At 46.5% G+C, this 26,204-nt stretch overlaps 1 protein-coding gene across 1 annotated transcript; it reads left to right on the top strand.

Moving 5' to 3' along the window:
- The first annotated feature begins 3,797 nt into the window (after positions 1-3,797).
- On the top strand, positions 3,798-18,497 carry CLRN3 (clarin 3). The gene is made up of 3 exons (XM_082406686.1): positions 3,798-4,182; positions 10,365-10,544; positions 16,060-18,497. The coding sequence occupies exons 1-3, from the start codon at positions 3,954-3,956 to the stop codon at positions 16,338-16,340; spliced, it is 690 nt and encodes a 229-aa protein (XP_082262812.1). The 5' UTR covers positions 3,798-3,953; the 3' UTR covers positions 16,341-18,497.
- Positions 18,498-26,204: the final 7,707 nt, after the last annotated feature.

The following is a 26,204-nucleotide window of genomic DNA, read 5'->3' as shown; positions in this document are numbered from 1 at the left end:
GCTGTGTCTCAAGGTAAGATTTCAGCGAATGGGGCTCACAATTCAGAAATATGATACAGAAAAAATGTATCTGCCATGAATTGAGTGAACAGATTGAAAAGACAATCTAAGAATGAGAAAAAAAATGATACAGAACAATCTATACAAAATGTATTCAGGTCAGCTACTGCATTTCATGAATAAAGGCTTTTATAACTATGCTATCAGAATAAGAAAGTCACAATCAGAGAGAAGAAATAAAGCCGACCTCAGACTCTTCCACAGCAACATTCAATGTCAAAAGACAACAGAGTAACATGCACAAAATTGTGAGGGGAAGAAAATGTAGCAGCCACACTGTCATTCAAGAATAAAAGCTGACTGCTTCTTCTGACCCTGATGGAGGAACAGGGACAAGATTGGTCCTCCAGTAATAAAACAGAAAATTATATATATATAAAAAAAGAGTTTCTAGACACTGGACATCAGGCAGAATAGGACTTTAATTCCTGAAAGAAAAGAAAAAAATGAAGTTTTACTGACCACTGCACCAGGGAGTTTCCAAGGAGGAATTCACAGGCAATGGTGCAAGAGAAGAAACCAGGAAGGGCCAGTAATCATCTGGAGTCAAAGAGAAAGAGATCAGAGTTTGGGGAAGCAAAAGTGGCTAAAATTGGTGGTGCAGAGTCTTGGAGAGAGATAGCTGCCCAGGCAAGCTCTAGAGGTCTGCAGGGAGATCCCTCAAATCTTTGGTTGGTTTTTGGTCCAAAAGGGTGAGAGGAAGCCATCTGAGGTCACAGGAAAAGAGCCACTGGAAAGCAGTGTGACAAACAGTTCCTGGAGTTGACACAGAGCTGGGAAGAAAGACTTTGTAATAGAGAACCCAGAAAGAGACCCACACAGTGTGGTCATCTGATTTTCAACAAAGATGCCACATGCCAAGACAATCTATCAGGGAAAGGGTAATCTTTTCAAGAAATCAAGCTTAAACAATTGCATACCCACATGTATAAGAATGAATCTCAGCCATTACTTCATACTATCTTAAGAAAAAAACTTCAAAATAAGCAAATAACCGTAAATGTAAGAATGAAAATTATAAAACTTCTAGAAGAGAGCATAGGAGAAAAATACCTTTGCAATCTTGGGTTAGGCAAAGATTTCTTAAATATGACATTTAAAGCACAATCCACAAAATGAAAACAATTGGTACTTAGACTTCATCCAAATTAGAAAATTTTTCTCTTCAAAAGATACTACAAAGAATATGAAAAGATAAGCCAGAGACTGGGAGAAAATAGTCGCAAAACATATATCTAGTAAAGGACTTACATGCAAAATGTACCATATAAAAAACTCTTAAAACTAAAATGGCCACCAAGAAGGATATGTATAAATAAATTCTGATTACTTCACGCAATGGTAAACCTGATGTATTGGCATGAAAGGGAGTCCTATGACAAACTGTTGAGATTTTTAACAGATGATTACGAAACAGAACACGGAGTAGAACTTGATTTTAATATAAACGTGTATGGGCATAAGAATATGGGTATAAAAGTCATTGCCCAAATATGAACACAGTTATTTCTTTTAGGATGAATTTTTAAATTATATTTGCTCTCTTCCTTTTTTCTGTGAGTTCCATTTGATATTTTTTCTAATGAGCATGTATAACGCTTGCATCATGATATAAAATTATTTTCAGACTGGAAGAAGGCTAGAAGGACATAACTACGGAAATTCTGTCCTATCCCTAAAAATGTAGTTAAAATGAATAGACTTAAGTAGAAAAAACTAGTTTTCCCCATAATATGCAACGCTGTGAAGATAAAGATGCACATTCACTGTGTTAAGGGTGTGTGGTTAACTTGGCACAACTTCTTCTGATGAGCAACTTAGCAATGCATAGCAACAGCTTCAGAAAACGTTCACATGCTTTGACTCCCATCTAGAAATCTAAGCAAGGAAATATTCAGAGATACGGATGCAGGATTATCTAGAAGGATGTTCATGCATTGTTCTTTTTCAATCATAATTTAAAATTTGGAGCAACATAAATGTCCACAATAGTGGAGTATTTGTGCATATATCCCCGATAACTCATTCAACAAATATTTGCTGAGTGTCTGCTGTGCCAGGCTCTTTGGCAGACCCTGGGTCTAGTGGTGACCCAAACAAACATGTCCACCTCCTGGTCCATAGTCTAGTTATTCTAGTGGGAAAGACAGACATTATCAACTCATTCCGCAAGTAAGTTAGGTGCTATCCAAGAAAAGTACAGGATGAAAATGTGTATATACAATATTACTTTATAGCCAGATAAAGAATATAATAAAAAGAAGTGTACATAATATGCTGTGAATATCTATTTATTATCTCGAGAAATGATCTTCTTGCCAAATGGGGGACTTTCTCTGAGGGCCAGAAATGATCATTTACAAACTATTCGCCACTCAACAGGGAGAATGGAGTCACGAAGACTTAAAGCAGGAATGTTCAGAACCACTTCCATCAGAGAACTAAAGAGAAAGAGAGATGAAACCTCTCAAGTTATAATTTAAATAATGTGCAGGTGTCTGTTGGTGGGAATGTAAATTGATACAGCCACTATGGAGAACAGTATGGAAGTTCCTTAAAAAACTAAAAATAGAACTACCATACGACCCAGCAATCCCACTACTGGGCATATACCCTGAGAAAACCGTAATTCACAAAGAGTCATGTACCAAATTGTTCATTGCAGCTCTATTTACAATAGCCAGGACATGGAAGCAACCTAACTGTCCATCATCAGATGAATGGATAAAGAAGATGTGGCACATATATACAATGGAATATTACTCAGCCATAAAAAGAAACGAAATTGAGTTATTTGTAGTGAGGTGGATGGAGTTAGAGTCTGTCATACAGAGTGAAGTAAGTCAGAAAGAGAAAAACAAATACAGTATGCTAACACATATATATGGAATCTAAGGAAAAAAAAAAAGCCATGAAGAACCCAGTGGCAAGACGGGAATAAAGACACAGACCTACTAGAGAATGGACTTGAGGATATGGGGAGGGGGAAGGGTAAGCTCTGACAAAGTGAGAGAGTGGCATGGACATATATACACTACCAAACGTAAAATAGATAGCTAGTGGGAAGCAACCGCATAGCACAGGGAGATCAGCTCTGTGCTTTGTGACCACCTAGAGGGGTGGGATAGGGAGGGTGGGAGGAAGGGAGATGCTAGAGGGAAGAGATATGGGAACATATGTATATGCATAACTGATTTTTTTTGTTATAAAGCAGAAACTAACACACCATTGTAAAGCAATTATACTCCAATAAAGATGTTAAAAAAAATTAATGTGCAGGTGTGATCCAATTTGAAAGAGGAAATTTGAAAGGTGCACTTCTTTATCAAGGTCTAAAAATAAGGTGTCAACTCTTCTCTTTTCACTCTCCAGTATCTTTAGCAAGGGCTTCATCTCCTTAGGGTTTCCTTTTGGAACACTTGTTAGGGTCAAGTCATTAACCTTGGTAGGTGGGACTCTGTGTTGTCGGCTGCTAGAATCAGCAACATTTGGGGGGTGCGGATCCTTTGCTCCCTCATTATTTAGGAATTCTAGTTCTCTCCTGACGTGGTAGGCTGAACTTTCTTCCAAGGCACTTGAAAAAGAGTTATAAATTAATTGTGTGATTGAGGAAGTCTTGGAAAGACCATGCCTACCCCCTTGTTCCTGCTGGTTGGTTGTAACCATAGCAACCTCTTACTCCAGACCAAAGTTCAGCTACTGTAAATCTTTATGACCGTGTTCATAGTCCAATGTTCATTAATATGACCCTTCCTCATGGAGAGCAACGTTTTATATCTCACAAGCAAGTGTTAGACTCCATTTCTAAATACTGGACTCCAAATGAGAAGATCCAGAAATATTATAAAAAGATCTTTGTTTTTTTACCCTAGGATCCTTATTTTCCTGAGAAGATGCCTACGGCAACGAAAAGTCTGATGTTCTTATCCAGCTTTGTCACAAGCTTGGGGGCTTCCATCGTAATTTGTTCTGTTCTTACAACTCAAGAATGGGTCCGCAGTACACTTGTCATTAGTGACACTTCTTCGAATGGTAGTGTGATCATCACCTACGGACTCTTTCGTGGGAAGAGTATTCAAGAATTGAATCATGGACTTGCAGAATCAGACAAAAATTTTGAAGGTAAATCATAACTTGTTTGAATGGATACAGTGAGATTGAATTAACTGGGTAAGATTCATACCATCCTGTATTTGGGCCAAATAGCCCTTCAAAAGTAATTTCCTTGTGAACTTAGCTGGGCTGTAGATACGAACGCATATTTTTAATTTTGAAAGTTCACTGAATCATTATTTCAGCTTCCTCGGTTCTGGTTGTGTCTATTAGCAAAACAGTCTAAATCATTCTAGCAGAGGCTATGCTTAAACAGTACTACAGAGTGTATTGATAGGTAAATAGTTAAGTAAAAATATGGAACACCAACATGGTATTCTACAGCCAGTAGGGAGAACATTTTTAACTGTATTGACTATGGATTTTTAGTTGGAGCAAGAACCTCTGTCCAGAACTTCATTACTGGCATCTACACAAGGAAAAAATAAAGTGGAAAATATGGACAATTTCTTATCCTTATATCTCAAGTTCATTTCTTTCACTGATTTGAATTTGCAGTCTTACCTCCAATATCTCATTGCTGTTGGAATTGATATTAAATTTCCATTAAGTCTATTAATCGAATATTTTACAGGAATTCCTAAATTTTTTTCTGATTTCATACACACTAATGTCCTACTCTCAATGGGAGGAAAACAAAAATTCCTTGAGAATGATAAGTTGAATTTAGCTATTTGTTTGGCGTTTGAAGTTTGAATATATACCATTATGTTTTCTAAATTTAAAACCAAATTTGTAACTTGTTTACCACCTTAAACGGACTTTGTTTCAAAGGGTGCTGCGTGTAGCTCACTACACAGGCTTTATCAGGTATTATGCAGTCATTACCTCTTTCCTTATAAACGTACATCATTTTCTGCCTTATACAAATGTAGTGTTTAGCCCTCATGCCCTGCATAATGGTGGGACATTAGCTTTTGACATTAGCTCCAAGTTCTAGCTCTAATTTGTGACTTTATTAATGAAATGATTTCCTTAAATCCAGAGCAACATAATTATATTTCCAAATTACAAATTTGCCTTTTAGACCTTAGCAAAAGCAACGTCTCCCCCAGTATTTTAGCAGTATTACACATCTCCTCTGGTATCAGCCTCAGGTCCTCAGGAAAATGAGGAATATTCTCTTTACGGCGACTAGAAAAGAAGACTTTCAAAGATTCACTCCCATTTTCAGTTCTGTGAATAGCATTTGCGAAACCAAAACTTGTTCTACTTCCTGAATTTCCAGACACTTGTAAAATTTTTAAAATACGAGAAAGCAGCCTGTGAATTTTTTGATTTTCATGCAGTGTCTGTTTGGAACCAGTAGGCTCCAATTTGAGATAACTGGCTTCAATGAGATCCCTGACTCCCTACATCCAGAGAAGCGCCGAAGAGGCCCGGGTGGGTCAGCACCTGGTTCTAGAACCCCATGGGAGTGATGTGAGCACGGTGGCTTTGGGAGGGCAGGGACAGCTGTGGTCAAGGATAGCTCTGAAGGCGGCAGGGCAGCCCAGTGGGCCCACAGAGCAGGTGAAATATTTGCATTTGCTTTGCCTGGCTCTCTATTTTTACTCTTTTTTCTTTTTCCTACTTTTACTCTTTTCCCCAGAGAGCCACATTCCAACTTCAAGTCACTGTATCCAGTCACCCCAGGGGCTGTAGAAGATAAACGACCTCCCAGGCACTGAGATGCTGCACAATTTCAGGGCGTTAAAATCGTCTAGGGACACCTCAGAGCCCAGGGGTCTTCAGTGTTGATGGTTTTAGCGGTCGTTGAACTGGGAACACTTGCAAACAGTCCTCTTGGAGAGGGAAAAGTCACGTAACCCGAATGTAGATGGTGGTTCAGCTGGTGCAGGTGTGTGGACATGGTCCCCCGGGAGCAGAACTGCAAACGCGCAGTGAGACAGGTTCTTTAGGACCCCACGGGCTTATTTCCAATCAGAAACCAACCATTGGCAGTACAACAAAATCATCGTATAAATGCCACTTTCCTGCCCTGCCGTGGTGGATTGCCTTTTCATATGAGAAGTTAACCATGTCAGTTTCTTAGCTAGGATGAGGTCACACTGAAATCTCCAAAGAGTTATGAATGTTGCAAAGCTCTGCTATATTTCTACATAGGATTTATCACATGGTGCCGATTTGGGGCTGTAGATTTTGAAATGAAGTGATGATGGCTGAGTTCAACTTGCCAAAATAATTCAGCCTACAATACGCCAATTGGTGAGGAAAAGAATCAGTCCAACCTGGGGAGGAAACTCTCCGTGGTGTAGCTAGATTGTTCGGGCAGCTCAGGCTCACCAGGAGCTCTACTAGCCTCATCCAGAGGCATCCCAGCTTGTCCAACACCCAGATGAGAAGTGCCAGGTGTCCACCAGTGAGCACGTTGCCTTGCTACTCCAAAGACTCTGGATATTTAATTTTGGTTCAAAAAAACCTTCCTGAGCAGCTACTATGTGAGCGAGGGGCTTGGATCCCAAGCGGAACTGCACAGAGCTGGGTGGACTCACCACTTAGTCTTTTTAGAGAAAGACCCCGACCCCATCAGTTAAATCCATCAGCCCGCACTACTTGTAGGACAAAGGTGAGTGCAGGTCACCATGAGAACAAGGGGGAGTTTCACCCCAAATGTGCCTCCCCCTGCCCACCAGTCTCTTTTCACTACCTACCCCTTTTGTTCTGGGGGAACTCAAAGTTGTACTGTTGGCTCAAGCTAAAAATAATGAGGAGAGTGAGTCGGCTGCCAAAATCAATTAACTGCAAGAATGACTGAACTGAAGAAATGAGGTTTATATCTCCAGAATTTACAAAAAGCCCCTTCTTACTACTCCTAAGTGTCCTCCCATACACATCCCGTACTTTCCCCCCGGGGTGGCAGCGACATATAATTTGCCCCCAGAGACATGACCACACTGGGAGGTGGAGTATAAAGGGGCAGAAAAAGCTTTCCCCCATCCTTCTTTCCGAGACAACCCTCGTCAATTTCCTAGAGGCTGAAGCCATCAGCTGGGATGTCCTGGGAGAGCTCCTAGGCCACACTCTGGGATCCATGGAGTTAATGAGCCCTTCCAGGGATACACTGTGGTCCAGGGACTGGGAAGCTCCACTGGGTCAGGCCCCCTGGTGACCAGGTGCTTGAGGAGGGGCTGGAGGCCATTCCTCCGCACAAAAAAGCCACCGGCTCTCCCTCAATTTCCGAGGACTTCCTGAAAAGCAGAGCTAGAAGGGCCAGATGGCCAGTGGGGCTTGAGTATCAATGTCCATGCACAGGAAGCCCGGATGTCCGGATGACCCCCCGTGTGAGCACTGCCCACCACCCAGTACATTTCGGCCTCCCAGCTGCGGGAGCCGTGGCCTCTTTCCCCGGGGCTGCCAGAATCCGAGCGATTAGTTTCAATTGTGAGGTGGCTTTCTCGATTCCGATGCTTGACCCCTCAAAGGAAGGAAAAAGAACAGAATGTATTTGCTAATTTTGTGGGCAGAGAGCAGCTGTCAGATGCTGTGGGGGTTGATTGTGATTTCATTCTTGCCAACTTTCACTGAATTTCCAGCTTTCATTGTCTGAGTTCTGAGCCAGGAAGGGGAGGGGAGATACAGCTGTCATACCTGTGTGGCAGGGAATTCAGAAGGCCGAAATAGAATTTGGAAATATGGCAGTTAAAATTAAGATAAATTGTCACCTTAATTCATAGAAAAGTGTGAGTCAGTAGACTCCAAACGGACTCCCTTTTGAGAACTGATGTCTAGTAGATCTTACCAACAGTCAAAAAGAAAGCCAAACCTGACTGTCACTTTCTAATATACTCTGAAAAGGTGGAATGTTCACCATTTGCAAGTGAACATCCATGTACAGCTTTTAATAAGAAAGCTTTCCCCAAGGCAACTTGGTGCCTTGGACACAGGACGTTTTTCCCACGCTGAAATTTTTATTTTCTAGTTAAGTACCCAAATTTTGTCTTATTGGCTAAGGACAGAGGTCATTTAGTTCCCAGCAAACTTCTGATTCGATGCTGGAGTTTCCTCCTTCATGCTCAGGCAGAGGCTGTGGGAGTGTGGTACAAACAGGAGCAGTTCTTGCCGGTGGTGACTAAGTTTGGAAACATCTGCAGCATTTGACCCTGCACCTCTGAACAGGTGTGTCCTGCTTCTTGTTTCTCCTATTCTGGTGTCATCTTCCACGAGCCGCAAAATAGGTGTGTGCTACATCACAGCCATGCCAAGCCCTCACCACTGCATCTCCGGGGTGAGCCAGGCAAAGGAGCTAGAGCCTCGGGCTTGAGGGCAGGGCCTTCGGAACTGTCCCAGCCCAGACGGCTTCCCGGAGGGCAGGGGGCCCATCGGGTCCCACCCATCTCCACGCAGGCAACAGGGGGTGGCAGAGAGGACCGCATTCTCAGTTTAACCAATGCCTTTCAGAGTTCTTACCTGGAGTGCATAACAGAGGGGGCTGCGCTGAGAACTTAGCCCTTCCCATGGGTTAATAACAGAAACAGTGACAAGGGCTGGGCACTGCTAGGGACGAGCAGACTGGACGTGTGTGCGCTGAACTTTGCACCGAGGCCCGTCTCACTGAGTGGTGAACTCATGGCCTCTGTGTTGCTGAACTGGTATTTCCCTCTTCTGTCCTCTCTGGTCTCCCGTGGGGTTTGAAGGGCTGGAGCTGTGCTCACGGGAGGCCATACCCACATTTCTTTTCTCCCGCCCCTTGTCTTTCCTGACTCCTTTCTTGTCTGCTGGCCACACCCTCCTGCCTGCCGGACAGCCCTGTGCTCCTGGCATTCTATCCCTGCTCTGTCTGGAGACACTTCCAGCCCTGGGCTTGGCCACGTGACGCGGCCATCAGGATGAATTCTCTCACACACGAGGGTGTTTACAACCAGATCCCCAACGTCCAGATGTGTGAAGGCAGATTTGCTGGCCAAATCTCTTTCATGCCCACCCTCTGTCCGATGACAGGAAATTTACCTCCCTCGCAAAGTACCGCTGATTTAAAAAGAAAAACGTCTGAACTAATAACATGTGGGTATTCAGAGATGGAGAGAGGATGGACCCCGCACAAGTATCGTCACATCTTATCGGGAGAGTTGAGCCCATCTGGCCAGCATGGGTAGGGAGGTAAAGTCAGACTAAATGTGTGCGGAGTCGGGACCAGGCTGGCAGGAGCTTTGGAATCACGTCTTATGAAGAACACGTTGGGGTTTATATCCCTTTTCAAATACTGGGAAAGGCTGCAAGCAGGAGAGGAGGGAGTGGATTCTGCGTCGCTCCAAAAGGAGCATAGGATGCAGGGTAAATGCTGTAGAGACGCAGAATGAAAAAACTTTAAATGACTAAGGAGACGCAGCGATGGAAAAGGCCACCTTGCAAAGAGAGGGCTCCTCGCTGCCAGGACACGTTTCAGGAGGAGGCTGCAGATCTCCTCTGGCTCCCAGGGCCCCTTTCTTGAAACTGCGCCATCCATGGCGGAACAAGAAGGTTTCCATGGCCGTTCTGGTTTCTGTTCTTTAAAGCTGCTCTGGGGTGAAGATGTGAGAGGCTCCTGCTCTCTCCCAGGGGACCTGAAAAACAGGAATGGAAAGAAGGAAGCTTTTACTTTTTCTTTCCCACCCCCATCATGGTTCTAACACCTTGTAATTCCCAATGATGGTGTTAGTACATTACCAAGGACTCTGAAATCTTTTTCCCAATTTACTTTTTTCCTTCTGTCGCTGTGACTTTCACAGAACCTCTTGGTAAACACTTTATTGAATGTGCTGGCAATCTCCTAAGGGCCTAAAACACACTGGCTGTTCTTGGAGATGTTTATAAACGCATGGCTGGGTTTCCAGGTAAATGGGGGGGGGGTGGGGAGAGCGCATCTCTGGTGTCTGCTCATTTTGTAAACAAAGGACAGAGCGGAGGAAACAGATGCCTGGGGAGGCTGGCTGCTGGTGGTTAGAAAGAGGAGAACGGCAAAAGCAGGAACTGATGGCAAACGGCCCAGGGCACCTGCGTTTCATGTTACACAAGTGCATATCCACGTCTGGAGCTCCCCTACACTTAAGAAGTATGCAAATTTTATGAAAAGACTGACAGTTTCTAACCCCAGTGCCTAAGCGGGTAGAATGGGGAAGGAGGTAGAATGGGGTGCGTGAGGGTGGACCTGCCCTCCGGTCCAGAGTTGGTCTTTGCATTTGGTGCCACGTGCTTACCAAACATTGCTTTAGTTTTAGGGACATTGAACAATTCTTCCCCAAAGACTCTGCACTTGGTGGTCATCCTGTTCCTGGTCCTCAGTTTGTTGACTTCACTGTTGAGCTCTGGGTTCACCTTCTACAACACCGTCAGCAACCCCTATCAGACGTTCTTGGGACCGATGGGGGTGTACACCTGGAGCGGACTCAGCGGTGAGTATCGGCCGAGACGACGTGCTCTCTGCCTCCGTCCCCCTGCTTCCCTCTCACACACGTGGACACACACGGTCACGGTCGAGCCATGGGCATTAAGAGGGGCCTCCTGTGTGCTGAGTTGCGTGCTGGGGGCTGAGGTTTGTTTTTGTAAACTTACAGCATTTATTCAGTATCTTTGGAAATAAAATTCTGTTTTAGGTGCCCAGGTAAGAGACCAGAGTGAGGTGAGGAAGGCGTGTTAGGTGTTAAAATATATGACATACCCAGTCTTTGCTTTGGAGTATCTGGTGTAAGGAGTTGAACGAAAAACACACGCAACCACAAAACATTCACTGGGCTCCTGCGGTGTGCTTGACTCCAAATGAGGCTCCACGTGATGTGTGGAAGTCAACACGTGCACACACGTGCACACACGTGCACACACATGCATGTGTGTTATTTAGTCTCCTTCTTGCCCCCACAGAGCAGCAGTCAACTTGGCTTAAAATCTAAACCTGAGCGTGGCACCGAGCGCCACCAAGAATGCCCTTTTGGAGAATCTGGGGCCAACGCCCTTCTTGTGGGCAACCTGTGAGTCCCGGATGTTGCTGGGCGGTGCTGCTAGGTTGCGTGACTTGTTTGCTGGGAAAGGTATTGGGGTGGAGGATGGGAAGTGGGGCCCAGCTTGAGTCACAGTGTTTTGGACTTTCTCTGGGTCTCTGGACTCTGTGGCCACTGTGTCTGCCCAGGGACGCGGTCACGTGGGAGCCTCGTTGCCCCTGCCGGGCAGCCGGGTTTCTCCTGCTCTTTCCCTCCCTCCACCATGAGAACCTGATCTCGAGATCGGATCAGAAGCAGCCCATCCTACTAACCGGGCGGCTCTGGAGGTGGTCGCGTGTAAGCCACAGGTGGTGCATTTTTTTTTTTTAATAAGTTACTTTATTTATTTTTATAAATTTTTTTTAAAATTTTATTTTTGGCTGCGTTGGGTGTTCGTTGCTGCGCACAGACTTTCTCTAGTTGCGGCGAGCAGGGGCTACTCTTGATTGTGGTGCGTGGGCCTCTCATTGCAGTGGCTTCTCTTGTTGCGGAGCACAGGCTCTAGGCGTGCGGGCTCAGTAATTGTGGCTCACGGGCCTAGTTGCTCCACAGCATGTGGGATCTTCCTGGACCAGGGCTCAAACCCGTGTCCCCTGCAGTGGCGGATTCTTAACCACTGCACCACCAAGGAAGCCCGGTGGTGCATTTTAAACACAGACCAGGAATGTTCAGGGACAAAGAAAGGTGCCCTGGATATTAGGCTGTAAGGAAGCCTCAGAGGAGGGGCTCTGGGCAGCAGCTCTCTCCCGTCCCCCTGCTGAGAGGCCATCCTCACACTGGCCGGTGCAGGTGGCAGGAGGGGCCCCTGTGCTGTGGCTCCCAGCGGTGCGGTGCTGAGAACGAACACCCGGCTCTCGGGGGAGGGAAGCCCTGGCTGCAGCCCTGGCTGGTGCGAGTGTGTAAACACTTCCACTGCGGCCTTTTTCAAGCTAATGGTTGAGGAGATGTGTGAGCCAGTCCCAGCCCAGCATGGATACAAGGGAGAGCCATGCAACTCACTGATCAAGCAAGCGCAGTTCACAACTATCGTGCACCACAATGGTGGAAACTTGGGCAGCCCTGGGCAAGCCTGCACCATGGCCACGTCGCACACTCACCCCTCAGCTCTGAGCGTTTGGTGTCAGGCTGGTGTAGCCACACCCACACACGACTAGCCCTTTCCTTTCTTTCTGTGCTTTTATTACCCGGTGGTAAAAACAAACAAATGCCCCAATTTAAAGGGCATCTGCTGTGGGCCAGGCACAGCAGTCCTGCGGAATGAGTATTCCTGCTTCCTGGCTCCCAGTGGAGCTGGGGGAATTGGTTCCAAACTCAGAGATCCTCATCCAGATGCCCGGGTTCCTTGCCCCAAGCTGTTTCTAGGACGGTAGTTCACCTCCGTCAACCAAAGCAAAGGCAAGACTCATTGGCACTCATTGCCAGGGTAAAAAATAGATTATTTTAATTTTTGCTCATATGATTAAGAAGCTAAGGGACACTGTGGCTTCAGGTACAGCTGGATCCAGGGTCTCAGCCAGCACCGTCAGAACTCTGTTTTCCTCCAGTGTTCCCTCTATCATTAAGCAGCTGGGCTGGTCCTCTTAAAGGCAAGAGGGCTGCCAGCCCTTCTTGGCCCATCACCAATGCAGCAACCCCAGGAGAAAAGATGACTTTTCCCCCCAAATCTGACTCTCACTGGAATTGCCCTTCTCCATTTCTGGAGCAAGCTCCATGGCCGGCAGGGTTGAATTCACTGACTGAGCCCCTTGGCAGAGGACTGACCACCTGGGAGCTGGGGAGGATGGATCCGAGAGGAACATCGGGCTCTCGGACCAGATGGGAAGGCCCGATGTGGGCCCAGCGGGACAAAGCCGGCCCCCGTTCCTCGGTCTACATCTGCAGGGCTCGGAGCGCATCCCTCCATCTCGGCAGGAGGGAGCCCCAGGCTTTCAGCCTCTTTCTCCATGGTCGAGTCTAAGCTGGCTTTGCACAGGGCACGTTTGTGGAGGAAAACATGGAAAACAGGGCCTGCAGCCTCCCTCACCCTGGTCCCCACCTGCTTCTAACAACAAAAAATTGTTTGCCAGGCAGCAAACTCCCGCCACGTTCCCTCCCAGGCTTGGAGCAAGTTCTGACACACAGAGAGGCTGTGAGCTGGGCAGAAACACATTCGGAGACTTTGACTTTGCCTCTCTGTTCAGCGTTTGGCTTTGCCTCTGAAGGCCCTCACAGCCTCCAGCTTTGATAGGGCAGACTTGGGCCCCGAATTTGGTCGGAGAACTTAGTGAAAACTCAGTTCATGGGAGGCTTAGCCTGCAGAGGGTTTTGGCCACAGAGATGCCATCACTGTGTCCTTGCCTTGGGTCACCGTGGGGAGAGGGCAGGGGTCAGGCTGCCCTCAGGGGTCCTGGAGGCAGAGGGAAGGGCCACACACCCCTCTCCAGGCTGGGCTTGGACACCCTCTCTTTGGCTGCAAGGAAGAAGAGGGAGTGGTTCGCTAGTTTGTTTCTGAAGGATCAGGAGGGGGTTCTGCTTTTTTAAAAAATGTATTTATTTATTTTTGGCTGTGTTGGGTCTTTGTTGCTGCGTGCGGGTTTTCTCTAGTTGCAGCAAGCGGGGGCTACTCTTCATTGAGGTACACAGGCTTCTCATTGCGGTGGCTTCTCTTGTGGAGCACGGGCTCTAGGCGAGTGGGCTTCAGTAGTTGTGGCTCGCGTGCTCAGTAGTTGTGGCTCATAAGCTCTAGAGCGCAGGCTCAGTAGTTGTGGTGCACGGGCTTCTCATTGCGGTGGCTCCTCTTGTTGCAGAGCAAGGGCTCTAGGCACACGGGCTTCAGTAGTTGTGGCGCGTGGGCTCAGTAGTTGTGGCACGTGGGCTCTAGGAGCACGGGCTTCAGTAGTTGTGGCACGCGGGCTTAGTTGCTCCGCAGCATGTGGTATCTTCCTGGACCAGGGCTTGAACCCGTGTCCCCTGCGTTGGCAGGTGGATTCTTAACCACTGCGCCACCAGGGGAGCCCTGGGATTCTGCTTTGAGGAGAAAAATACCAGCATCACCTCCCGGGCCCCTGTGCCCTCTGACCCCAGCCTGGCGTGGCCCAACCCTGACCCCAGGGGATAGAACTGTAGTCTGAGAGATGATGGAGCCGGAGAGAACCTTGCAGACGGTGTGTCCCAACACATTTGATCCTCAGCCCAGGAACCGAGAGTGAGCGTAACCCGGCAGCTCACACGGCCCGATGGGGACAGGCTGGGGAGGGAAGCCAGTGTCCCGAGCCTTCAGGGGCTCCTCCTTCTACCAGGGGCTCCCTCCAGGCCCAGTAGATCTTCCGTCCCAGGAGCCGGACGACAGGCTGTGAGAGGCGTGCCCTTTTTCAGGGGGCTCAGGTCAGCATCCGTGTCCCTGACGGCCTCTCCCAATTCAAATCAAAGCATCCACTTCAGGAAAAAGCATTTAACCCATTTCCATCCTACCCCTTTATGACTAAGCTTTCATTAGAAACCTCCCAAGAGCACAGTGAAGGATAATTAAGGGGCGTGAGACGCATAGCGCAGAGAGCAGGGGGTTTGTATGTACCCACTCCTTTTATGATTAACAAATAAAACCATTAGGTTGAGGATGAAAGACCGTCATCACGGAGAGTGAGAACTCCTCACGCAGAAGCCCTCTCATTAGGGCCTCTGGAGGGCCGTTCCCTGGGTGTGGGTTACGATCAGGACAAGTTTGATGCCAAAATGTCCTTCTAGTTCTGGGTAAATGTCAGCAGATGACGAGTCACGCAGCCTGGGTCCCAGAGGACCTCCGTCCTGGGGATTCCCGGACAGCCACCCGGTGCGCTCAGGCCCCGCTCCACCCGCCGGCGCCGGCGGCATCACGAGTCTGGAATGTCTGCGTCCTGACCTTCCTCCTCCCGCCTTTTTAAACAGCTATATTGAGATATGACTCACATACCATATAGTTCACCCATTTAACCTGTGCCATTCAGTGGTTTTAGTGTGTTCACAGATCTGTGCAACCATCACCACAGTTGATTCTAGAATATTTTCATGGTCTCAGAAGGAAACTCCACCCCCCCCCCCAGCCCATCCCCAGTCCTAAGCGGCCACGAATCTACTTTGTGTCTCTAGCTCGCGCTCTTGGGAAGATGAGGGCTGAGGCTCGGGGAAGCTAAGCTCGTCTCCCAGAACCAGTAGCCGGAGCCCTTGAGCCCTGCTCTCTCTGACTCCAGAGCTGCGCTCCGTAACGAGGCCAAAGGAGCTTTCCAAAGTCAAAATGGAGGAATGCTCTCTAGTGAAGGACCTCGTGAAGAATAAAAAAGGGAAGGTAAACAATTTAAAAGGCTCTTCTAAAATGAGTTTAGTAAAGAGGTCCTTCCTGGTTAAATGCTGTACTCCGTTGTGTGTAGAATGAAATCCCAGCTCCCGAGCCGGCATTCAGGGCTCTCCAGGTGGGCCCATCCTCTGTATCCAGTACTCAGGACCCTCAGGACCCCTCCCCGTCAGATGAGCTTGTGCCTCACAGACCCGAATGCTCTGAGTTCATCATCCACCACGAGTCTCTGTTGGGGCTGCCTTTTCTATCTGTCCTCCCTCGGCCTTCCCATCCCGCTGGCCTCTCTAGATAGTTTCCCCGTTGACCCCCGTGTTCAAGCATTTATTCCTCACTCATTCAGCACACCTGCTATTGCCCAGGGAAGTGGGCAGAGCAGCTCCTTCTGGAAGGACTTGAGCTGAATGCTTGTCCCTGTCCGCAACTGCCCTGCACCAGCTTTAGCATTTGGAGCCTAGAATCTAGCTCGCGTCTTTCATTCCTTTTACATTCTCCCTAATGCTTAAAAGAGAGTAAATCCCAGTGTAGATATTCAGTGAGTACCCATAGAGTACGTGTGGTAAAGGAAAACAGTGACATTAAAAAATGTATCACCGTGTTACCTATGAAACTATTTCTTCCTTTCAGCATCCTTCATATTCATAACCATGGTGCTCTTTGTGGGGAACACACAGTCCAATCACCTCTCAGAAGAGCTGGCCCAGAGGCTCTACCCACTTTATCCGACAGCCACTCACGGAGGAGCGTCCCACAGTTACGGATACTCGTTCTGGCTCTCCCTGCTCGTCATTCTTCTAAACGTAGTCACCGTGGTCGTCATCATCTTCTACCAGAAGGCCAGACACCAGAGGAAGCAGGAGCAGAAAAAGCCCATGGAATATGCCCCAAGGGATGGAATTTTATTCTGAGTTCTGTACCCGCATTTGGTGGTTAGGTCTACTCTGTTGTGTGCCAGCTCCCCGAGCGGTAACTGGCTGGCTTGTCTGCAGGTAAAGTGCAGCCCTGTTTGACTGTCATTCCGTGACAGTTTTTGTATCTCATGACACTATGTTCTTCATAACTGATGTACCCTTGCAAAAGGATTCTTCCCACGAGGGTGGGGAAGATGAAAGAGAAAGCTCTCCAGTCCTTGTAGTGTTCAAAGCAGCAGAATGATTGTGAGCCTACGGACCTTTCTGACCGGGTCTCAGTCTATTAGGTAATAAAGCTTTGGGTTACACACCTTCCCTTTGAGTTGCTCAAAGCACTTTGGTACCTACGATCTCATTCACCTCAGGAGAGACCACGCATTTTTCTTCCACTCTATGAAGGAAGACTTCCAGGCACAGAGAGATTCAGAACTTGTTTTTCCTAGACCAGGTGTTGGAAGCAAAAGGAGAGACTTAGGGGTGTACGACCTGGTCCTCTGGACCCTCAACCGCCAATATAACTTAAGCCCAATGGTGAGTAGAAATGCTGATATTCATTTTTGAGTTTCCAAGATGGGTTTTTTTGTAGGGAAAAGATTAGGAAGGAAGAAGATCAAGGAAAGATTAAAATTATAGCCCTACAGTCTCATGCTAAGAAGGTTAAATATATTTTTGCTTTAAAAAGATCGTGGTGAATTCAGTCAAAAGAGAAATGTCATATTGTGGTAAGTTCTAAAAACCCCATCAACCAACCCTCTGCTTAGTTGCTGCAGTGTCCCCGACACAGGTGTAGATGGTCAGGTGGGAGTGTATCACCCATCAGCAGACTCCTGCCCAGCCAGAGGCTAAGAAATGGGTTCCAGCTCTATGGCTTGCAGGCATACCCTGATTCAGGGCCAGGGCAGGTGCACAGCACAGGTGATGGGTTGCCTTCTAAGAACATGTGGGTGGAACGAGTTCATGGCCTCATGAGAGGACAATGGGTGACCTGGAATATTTTAAAAGACACCAGATGGATTCGACCTACTTCGCCAGTAGGGTATTCTCCCGGAAAATCACTTTGAGAATCTTTTGGGCTTGACAGAACACTGACAGAATTCTGAAATAATCACCTTTCATGTCTTGATGGAACCAGAGCCAAAAGAAGCAGAATTCCCTTAGTGTAATTTACAAAGCAGCAGCTCTTTGGACAGAAAGATACATCCTTTATGAAACTGGCAGAGATTAACCATCTTCTTACCCATTACTTTTTAACAATCTGTCTTAGAAATAACATTTTTCATTCAAGAAACATGCACTGAATACCTGCGATGTGATTAATGCCTTGCTAAGCCAGGTACCTGCCCCCGCGGAGATCACAATTGAACAGTCAAGACAGACATTCAAAAAGCAGTCACTAATTCCGTGTGAAATCCGTTCTTAGTCACAAAACTGTGTTCATCCTTTGAAAGGTCAGTTCTCCATAACCTCCCTCCGCCAAATCCTACTAAAGTCAAAATTACTCTAATAAATCAACTTAGTGTGAAACTGAGCATATTAAAAATATGATTACCCACAGTGAAACTGTTCTAAATTCTTTGAAGCTAAAAACATTTATGTTCTTTGGAAGTTTGAATTTTTATATCAGATGTTGCTAATAGGGATGAGTAACAAAGAGGAAACAGATGAGGGTAACAAATTTGCCCTCACATCCTGTATCAGTACGAAGGATTCTGTAGCTGGTGAAGACTGTGTTTACTCATCTCAGCATTGGAGCAGAGCTCGGTTTCTTTAGAGGACAGACTATCTTAATCCTTATATCACAAATGGTCTTTGAGGAACCACTTAAGACACGGGAAAATCAGGTAAGTGGAGCTACAGTCACAGTTCGGGAGACGAAGAGCTTTGCTCTCTTACTACGTCTGAAGGTAGAAAGTAAAGAAGCTGCCTGTGTGTTCAGTGGAAATCTTCTTAAGGAAGGACAGGGCTTGCTGACTATTCACAACCACAGGCAATGTGGCACGACCCAACTCTGGCCTCCTGCCCCGGCCCCCAAGATGGGCCTTTTAGTGAATGTCCGTGGGGCAGGGAGGGGGACTGACTGTTTTTTCAGGGAAAAAAGTGCCGTTGAATAGTAATTTGCTGTTATAAAACTACTAATAAATGTGCATTCTCTTACTTTTCTTGTAATGGAACCACCTGAAACACTATTTTGAAGGGGTCCAAACTGTTCCATGAAATATGAATGTTTCAAGGGTGGTGATATGACCCCTAATCAGTCCACGTGGTCCTGTTACGATGAGCTTAGTTTACCATATAAAATATCGTGCTCTTCAGTTTTATAAGAACATAGAGTCTGTGATAATGATTGTAGGGAAAGTCGTACTTTACACTAATGTCAAAGTGATGGGGCTCCTCTAATGGGCTGATGCTTGCAAAGCACGGTGGCAGACAGGGGCCTTAACCTCCAGTTAAGCTTCGCCTTCATCATTACAATTTGATTTGATCATCTCACCAAAGCCGGTGGACCAGGCAGGGCAGGGGGAGTTGTCTCCTTGGATATGCCACTTCTCTGGGTCTAATTAACCATCCTGCAGCCAGCCCCACGTGGCCGTACAGGATTGGTACCCGTGGCACATAGCCATACAGGTAGACGTATCAGCAGCCTCCTGCCTTCTGATTGGCCTCTTGGAAGCCCTAGGAGCCTGCAGTTCTGCAAAGCATAGGCAGGTGCCAAGCAAAGTTCCAGAACAGGTTCTCTCTCCGCCGGCCCCTCGCCCACCCAGAGTGCATCCTTCTTTTTCACTGAAACCAGCCACTGAGTGCAGACTTGAAGCCAGGTTCTTAGCTGTCTAACCTGATGTCTTTCTCCAGCCTGGACCAGGTTGCAGAGCAGGCGTGTGTGGGACCGGATGTCTAGGAGTCAGGAGGCTTTCTGATTCTGAAACTCCAGCTTGGAGAGAAGCCAGGCTCCTTGGTCCCTGAGCCCCACGGGGGTCTCCTGACCCTGGCACCCAGATCCCCCCCGAGGGCCTTGGATACATAGGTCCCCCCGCCAGGGGCGTGGAGGGCTGATGCCTCCGTAGCAGCTGGGGCTGCAGTCTGCTCTCTGGGCCTCATTCCCTGTCCTCACCCCCAAACACCCCCCGACCCAGGACACAGGACCCAGTTGGAGGCTCCATTTGTACACTGCTCTGACATCTCATAGGAGCCGCAAGAAGCCAGCAGTACCCCCCTTCTCTGAGCTTTTCTCATGATGAAAAAATAAGTAATAAATAATAGAAATGACAACCGGTGTGGGATTGAGCAGGGAACGTCTGCAGTCAGGCTGCCTGGGGTGGAGAAGTTAATCTCAGCAAGCCTCGTTCTAATCATCTGTGAAGTGGGATCACAGTACCAGGCTTTGCTCTCAGCAATGTGAGAATGAACTGTGATAAAGGATGTAAAGAACTCGGGGCCTTGATAACTGATGGCCATCCCTCTCCTCACAGAACTGGGAGCCTGCAGAGCGTGGTGGTGGCAACTTTAAAAGCTAGAGAATGTTGCCCCTTTAGCTACCACATTAATAATTCTTTTGTTCTGTAAATGAGCAACAAACAACTTAAACCCCGGGAGGCTAATAAACTTGCCCAAGTATCCACAACTGGCAAGTAGCAAAGCAGCACGAAAAACAGGTCTCCGGGCCCCTGTTCTTTTTTACTAACGTTTGATTCGGTTCTGTAAACATGTGTCTGCATCCGGCTGAGGGTGGACCGAGGGGACAGAGGAGAAGGTCCCTGCCTGTGAGCTCTGCCCGAGAGGAGGCATGGACTTCGCGGTATTGCCCGTGGGGCTAAGCCGCACATTTCACTGCATTTGTGTGTCTAACAGTGGATCTGGATCTGGTTCATTCAGAACACAAAAGAGCAGCTTGCTCAGGCAAAAGCACCCAATTTGTTTCAAATAAATCCTCAGCCGGGCTGGAGAGGGCGGGGTCCCCCCGACGTGACCCTCCCACACACACTCAGATGAGGCAACGCCCCTTGACCTAAGAACTTTGTGCTTCTTAAAATAGAAAGCGAGGCCCAGGTTACTCACGGTGACCTGGGTCACTGGATTGTTAAAGCCGAGCCCAAGGAGGAACCGAGACCTGGGGAGCCCGTGGAATATTAAATGCCCTGAACGCGACTGCACGGAAGGTCAGCCCAGGCTGTTCTCCCTGCCCTTCCTGCTCTGTGATGTCACGCTGCCCGCAGACTCTGAAAATTCTTAGAGCATCACTTAGAATTCCAGACAACGTCCTAGTTACAAAAAAAGAAAAGTGAATCTGTCTTTGTGACAGGCTTCAGACCATGAAGGTTTCATTTTCAAAATGTTTAAATGTTTAGTTAAAAAACAAAAATTTAGCTAGAAATACGTTGTATTTTATGACTATTCCTTTTAAATGAACTACTTTAAAAATGAACACCCCTCCTACCTCTGTCTCCCACTCCTCACCCAGAGGCGTAGACTTAATAATTTGTAACCTTGACCCTTTGTAGAATGCTCTGCCCCTCTGGCTGTCCTGGAGCAGGGCATGCCCACAAAACGGTCCCTTCCACAAGCAGGGGTTTCTGCTTTTCTAATTCACTGCACAGATGGTGGGTCTTCCAGAGAAGAGTGTGGTCACAGCAAACGTCACCATCTCTCAATGTGTGCTTCCCCTAAATGCTCTACAGGAGAGAATCCATTGAATCCTCCTGGCAAAAGCAGGTGCTGGTTTAGAATTAACTCATTTCACAGATGAGGACTGAGGCTTACACTGTTTAAATGGTGTGTCCACAATCCCGCAGCAAGGGAGACATTGAGCAGAGATGCCAGCGCAGACTGTCTGCCATGTCTTGGGTGGGGCACATGCCCTGGGGGCCGATAATCTTACGGTGGCCCCTTGTGTCTGTATCAAAGGGTTGTAAAATGTCCCAAGAGCACATCCACGCACTAGACCTTGGCCTCCATCAGGTGTCCTCCTGGTAAGTTGGCTGGATTCCTGAAGTGCTGAATCATTCTCCTGTGGCTTAAAAGTTTAACTATTTTCACCAGACACTACACACTGAGTGTTATCTTTATGTACTTAAGGCAGACTAACCTCTTCTTGATGGCTCCATCACTGTGCTAAGTAGAGGTTAAGTATTCTGTTGAAGGCTGGTGAGGAAGTGCAGAAAGCACATGCTTATGTGCTGAGACTTAGGTTTAAGTGAATACACAGTGAACAAATATTTATTGAGCGCTAAGTCTATTTAAGATGGGTGGCAGAAGGTGGGAACCCAGCTGGACAGACAGACCTTGAGTCCACCCTGACGAGGCTTTCCAGCAGAACCTCTTTGGGAGCATCTTGAAGGTGAACCTAGACTAATTGGGAAGGTTTCCCGAGAAAGACGTGGCCTTTGCTCCACCCCGAATTCTGGGACCTTAGAGAGGATCTAATCCAGCCCTCGGGTTACAAGGAAAGCAAGGGAAGCTCAGATCTAGGAGGTCGAGGGTTTCTAATCTCTGCTTCCTCGTTTGAAAATAAGAAATAAAAGGGTAGAGGAAGATTCAGGATCCTTTAAATTCTTGGTGTTTTCTTCTTAATTTCATTAAGTTTATTGTTTAAAGAAACATTTACATAAACACAGAATGTGAACAGGTCAAGGTTCCAAGTATGCAGGACACATGTGATAAGTGTTTCCCAGGGAACTTCCGTTCCTATAAAAATTTTGTTTTTGCGAATGCTGCTATGATATTCCAGGAGGGGTATAACAAGCCTGATCTGCAGGGGTCTTACTTTGCTGTATAGTGTTGTTGAAACGTTCCTTTCAGCATTTGCCTCACAAAAGTCAAATAACGCCGTCTGCAGCAACATGGATGGACCTAGAGATGATGATACTAAGTGAAGTAAGTCAGACAGAGGAGGTCAAATATCATCTGATATCACTTATATGTGGAATCTAAAATATGACACAAATGAACTTATCTATGAAACAGAAACAGACTCACAGACATAGAGGACAGACTTGTGGTTGCCAAGGGGGAGGGGAGGTGGGGGAGGGATGGAGGAGGAGTTTGGGGTTAGCAGATGCAAACTATTATGTATAGGATGGATAACCAACAAGGTCCTACTGTATTAGCACAGGGAACTATATTCAATATCCTGTGATAAACAATATTGGAAAAGAGTGTATATATATGTATAACTGAATCGCTTTGCTGTACAGCAGAAATGAACACAACATTTAAAATTAACTATGTTTCAATAAAATAATTAAAAAAAAAAAATAGCACACACAAGAACCTCAGGAAAAAGGGCAATGAATGAATGATGACGACAATCAGGTACACTTGATAGGATAAGAAAAATTCGCTTCATATTCCAGAATGAGAAATCTTTGAAAAAATGTTCAAATTTCCAGACTCCTCCATGTTTTATTTACAAATGAGTGCCCAGGAGCTCGTGGTGTACTGTTGAGGAAACTCTGAGGTCATGTGTCTGGGAGCTGTGTGGCTTTTTACTGAGAGTTCCAACCCACGCATGTTTCACACCCTGCTGTGAACGCAGTGCCTTTGGAAGGTTTTTTGGCTGTACTCTGACCCAAGTCAGTTAATGCCACTCCACCTGATAAACTGCCACCCCCAGTGCGGCTCAATGCAAACATCTAGCTTAATGCCTCCATGAAAACTTGGCTGTCATGGACTCGTTCAATCAAATAAAAACTTGTAGAGAATTTTGATAGCAAGATAAATGATGCATCACTTTTTCAGAGGGTCATAGAGATGGATGGCATTTAAGATGCTCATGGCTAAAGATCAGGAGTTCGTAAACCTTTGGTCTCAGGGGGACTCCTTTGCACTCTACAGATTGCTGGAGGACCCTCAAGAGCTTTTGTTTATGTGGGCTGACTGTACTGATATTTACCACATTAGAAATGAAAACTGGTAAGTTTTCACAATGATCATTTTTTATTTATTAAAAAACCCCAACAAATCCATTACATGTTAATACGAACAACATATTTGAAAGAAAAATAACTATATTTTTTAAAACAAGAAATAATTTAGTGAGAAGAGTGTCATTCTTTTGTATTTTTGTGGATCTCTTAAATATCAGGCTTAACAGAAGATGGCTAGATTCTCCCATCTGCTTCTGTCTTCCATCTGTCATCAGTTGTTTGGCTGAAGAAAACTCAACCTCACATGGAGATATGGTTAGAACAGAGAGGAGTGTTTTATGGCCCTTTATGGGTCTTTGCTTTAAGGTCAGTTGCCATGTGGAATCTGAAACTATAGGAGTGAATTTTTCCTTCTCTGTTACATTAACACATTGCATCCTTTGCATTGGTCTCTTTTGTACTGGGACTGGATCATTTATCCATGCATGATTTTGTAGCATCAAATATTGATCACTTGAAAAATACTGGTTCACTGACTTAGGCAGATCTTCCAAATGTTGACACATTAATTATAAACATCTAAAATTCACATTTGTTAATATTGCCACCAATCTCATCAGAAAAGTCTTGAAGGACTGGGAAGCTGGGAAGCTCAGGATGGCAAATACAAGTTTTCCAGAATTCTAATCTTTTGCTTGAAAGCTCAAATTTTATCCTTGGCAACAAATACTGTCAGTTGTTTTCCTTGAAGGGACAGACTCACTTGATTCATTTTTGAGAAAAAGTTTGCCAAATACTCTGGCCTGAATAACCATAGTTTGTCAGTCATTCTTTCAAATAGAAATGGCACTGCATGAAAGAGGCAGTAAGTTTAGCTCACGTTTCAACCAACCTCACAAGTGCTTTCCCTGGAGACGCTCACAGTGCTTGGGTATGCTGCAAACATGCTGTGTGCATATTTTCATTTCAATCAGAGGTGTTCTTAACTAGAACTTGCTTTTTTCCCCACTGCAAGTACATGGTGGTGAAGAGCATGGTAATGTCTGGCGCAGTTTGATGAGTGTCTTCATTTGTGCTAAAGTGCAAGCAATTTTACCCACCATTGCAAGTACCAACCCAGTTCAAAAGGCAGATGACATCTTACTATTGTGATGAAGATAGTTTTGATCAGAACCCAGAACTCTATTACAACGATATTTGAAAAGGAAGGTTAGGATTCCAAGACAGTTTCCAAGATGTAAGTGAGAGTCTGTGTCTTAACAAAGCCTCAGAACATGGTCCCAACTAACAGAGTAAGACAGCCATGTCTTACTCTGTTTCTCTGGAGAGTGACAGTTACAGGGGATGGAGATGTAGAGAATGTAATTATATCCACATCATGCAACGTGATGAAGCAACTGAAAATGATGATTGAGAAGGAAATATGTACACATAATATGGTGTGAAAAAGGCAGGCGTTCTACTGCTAACGGGGGTATCCCAAGGTGCAGAGGGGCAATGGATTTTATTTTTTCTTACATTCTCCTGTATTTCCTACAATTGGCATGCGTTACGCTCATATTCAGAAATAACGACCAACCTTCTTTCATTCTTTTAAAAAGGCAGAGATCAGGAAATGGGAAAAATCAATCCATTGATCACGAGGTCAGCAGGTCTAAGTGTCGTAGTCAGAATCATAGAAAAAAGGTAAAATTTGAGTTGCAAAGCTTGCTGAGTCTGAGTCCAGCGGCAAAGCTGGGAGAGCAAAAAGACGACATCCACCCCGGCTATAGAGGGGAGTCCCCAGAGTGAGAGCTGATCCAAACTGGTCATTGTCGGGCAGATGCTGGCCACGGCTGCTACAAATGTTTATTGCTAGCATTTGTAGCTGTAAATGGCCTCCCATGTTTACTTGCTACAATCCCCAGTGGCAAGAGGTATCTTCCAGGACGACCTTGAACGTTTCCCACATTCTTTGCGTGAGGTTCTGTTGTGGGCTGAATGTCTGTGTCCCTCCAGGTTCCTATGTTGAAGCCCTAATCCCCAGTGGGATGGTACTTGGAGGTGGGCCTTTGAGGGTGATCAGATTTAGATGAGGTCATGAGCGTGGGGCTCTCCTGATGGGGTTGGGGCCCTTGTAAGAAAATGAAGAGAGGGGCTTCCCTGGTGGCGCAGTGGTTAAGAATCTGCCTGCCAATGAAGGGGACTTGGGTTCGAGCCCTGGTCCGGGAATATCCCACATGCCGCGGAGCAGCTAAGCCCGTGCGCCACAACTACTGAAGCCCGCGCGCCTAGAGCCCGTGCTCTGCAACAAGAGAAGCCACCGCAATGAGAAGCCCGTGCACCACAACAAAGAGTAGCCCTCGCTCACTGCAACTAGAGAAAGCCTGCACGCAGCAACAAAAACCCAGTGCAGCCAAAAATAAATAAAATTAAAAAAAAAAAAATGAAGAGACAGCAGAGCTCTCTGTCCTTCCGTCAGCACCAAGGAAAGGCCACATAAGGACGCGTGAGCAGGTTGCTGTCTGGAAACAAGGAAGTGAGCCCCCATCAGGAACTGAGTCTGCAGGCACCTTGATCTTGGACTTTCCAGCCTCCAGAACTGTGAGAATTAAATGTCTGTTGTTTAAGCCCCCCCCCCCCCAGAATGTGATATTTCATTATAGCAGCCTAAGCTGACCAAGACAGGCTTTTTAGACCCATTCATCTATGGGGGGCATGGTCAACTTGAGCAGACGGGCCTCTCAAAGGTAACTGTGTTTTGTGATAAGCCCCGCAGAGCGCTGGACAAAGGAAAGCAATGAATTGGGTGCTGGCTCTCAAGTGGGGTAAGAGGAGGCAGCAGGGAGCTAACGTTGGCCACTGCTCACTCCTGTACGTGGTGGGAGTGCGGGTGGTGGATGAGCCCACGATCAGGAGCTTGGCTCCAGCTGAGGACTTCCAGCTAACCAGCTGTGTGACCTTGAGCTGCAGCTTTTCCTCTTTGGTCCTCGGTTTCCTCATTCACATGACGGGAGGCCTT

This window comes from Balaenoptera borealis (genome assembly GCF_965194805.1).
Source record: "Balaenoptera borealis genome assembly, chromosome: 10".
Classification (NCBI taxonomy): Eukaryota; Metazoa; Chordata; class Mammalia; order Artiodactyla; family Balaenopteridae; genus Balaenoptera; species Balaenoptera borealis.
Note: the sequence above shows the minus strand (reverse complement) of the source record. Positions and strands in the feature narration are given on the sequence as shown.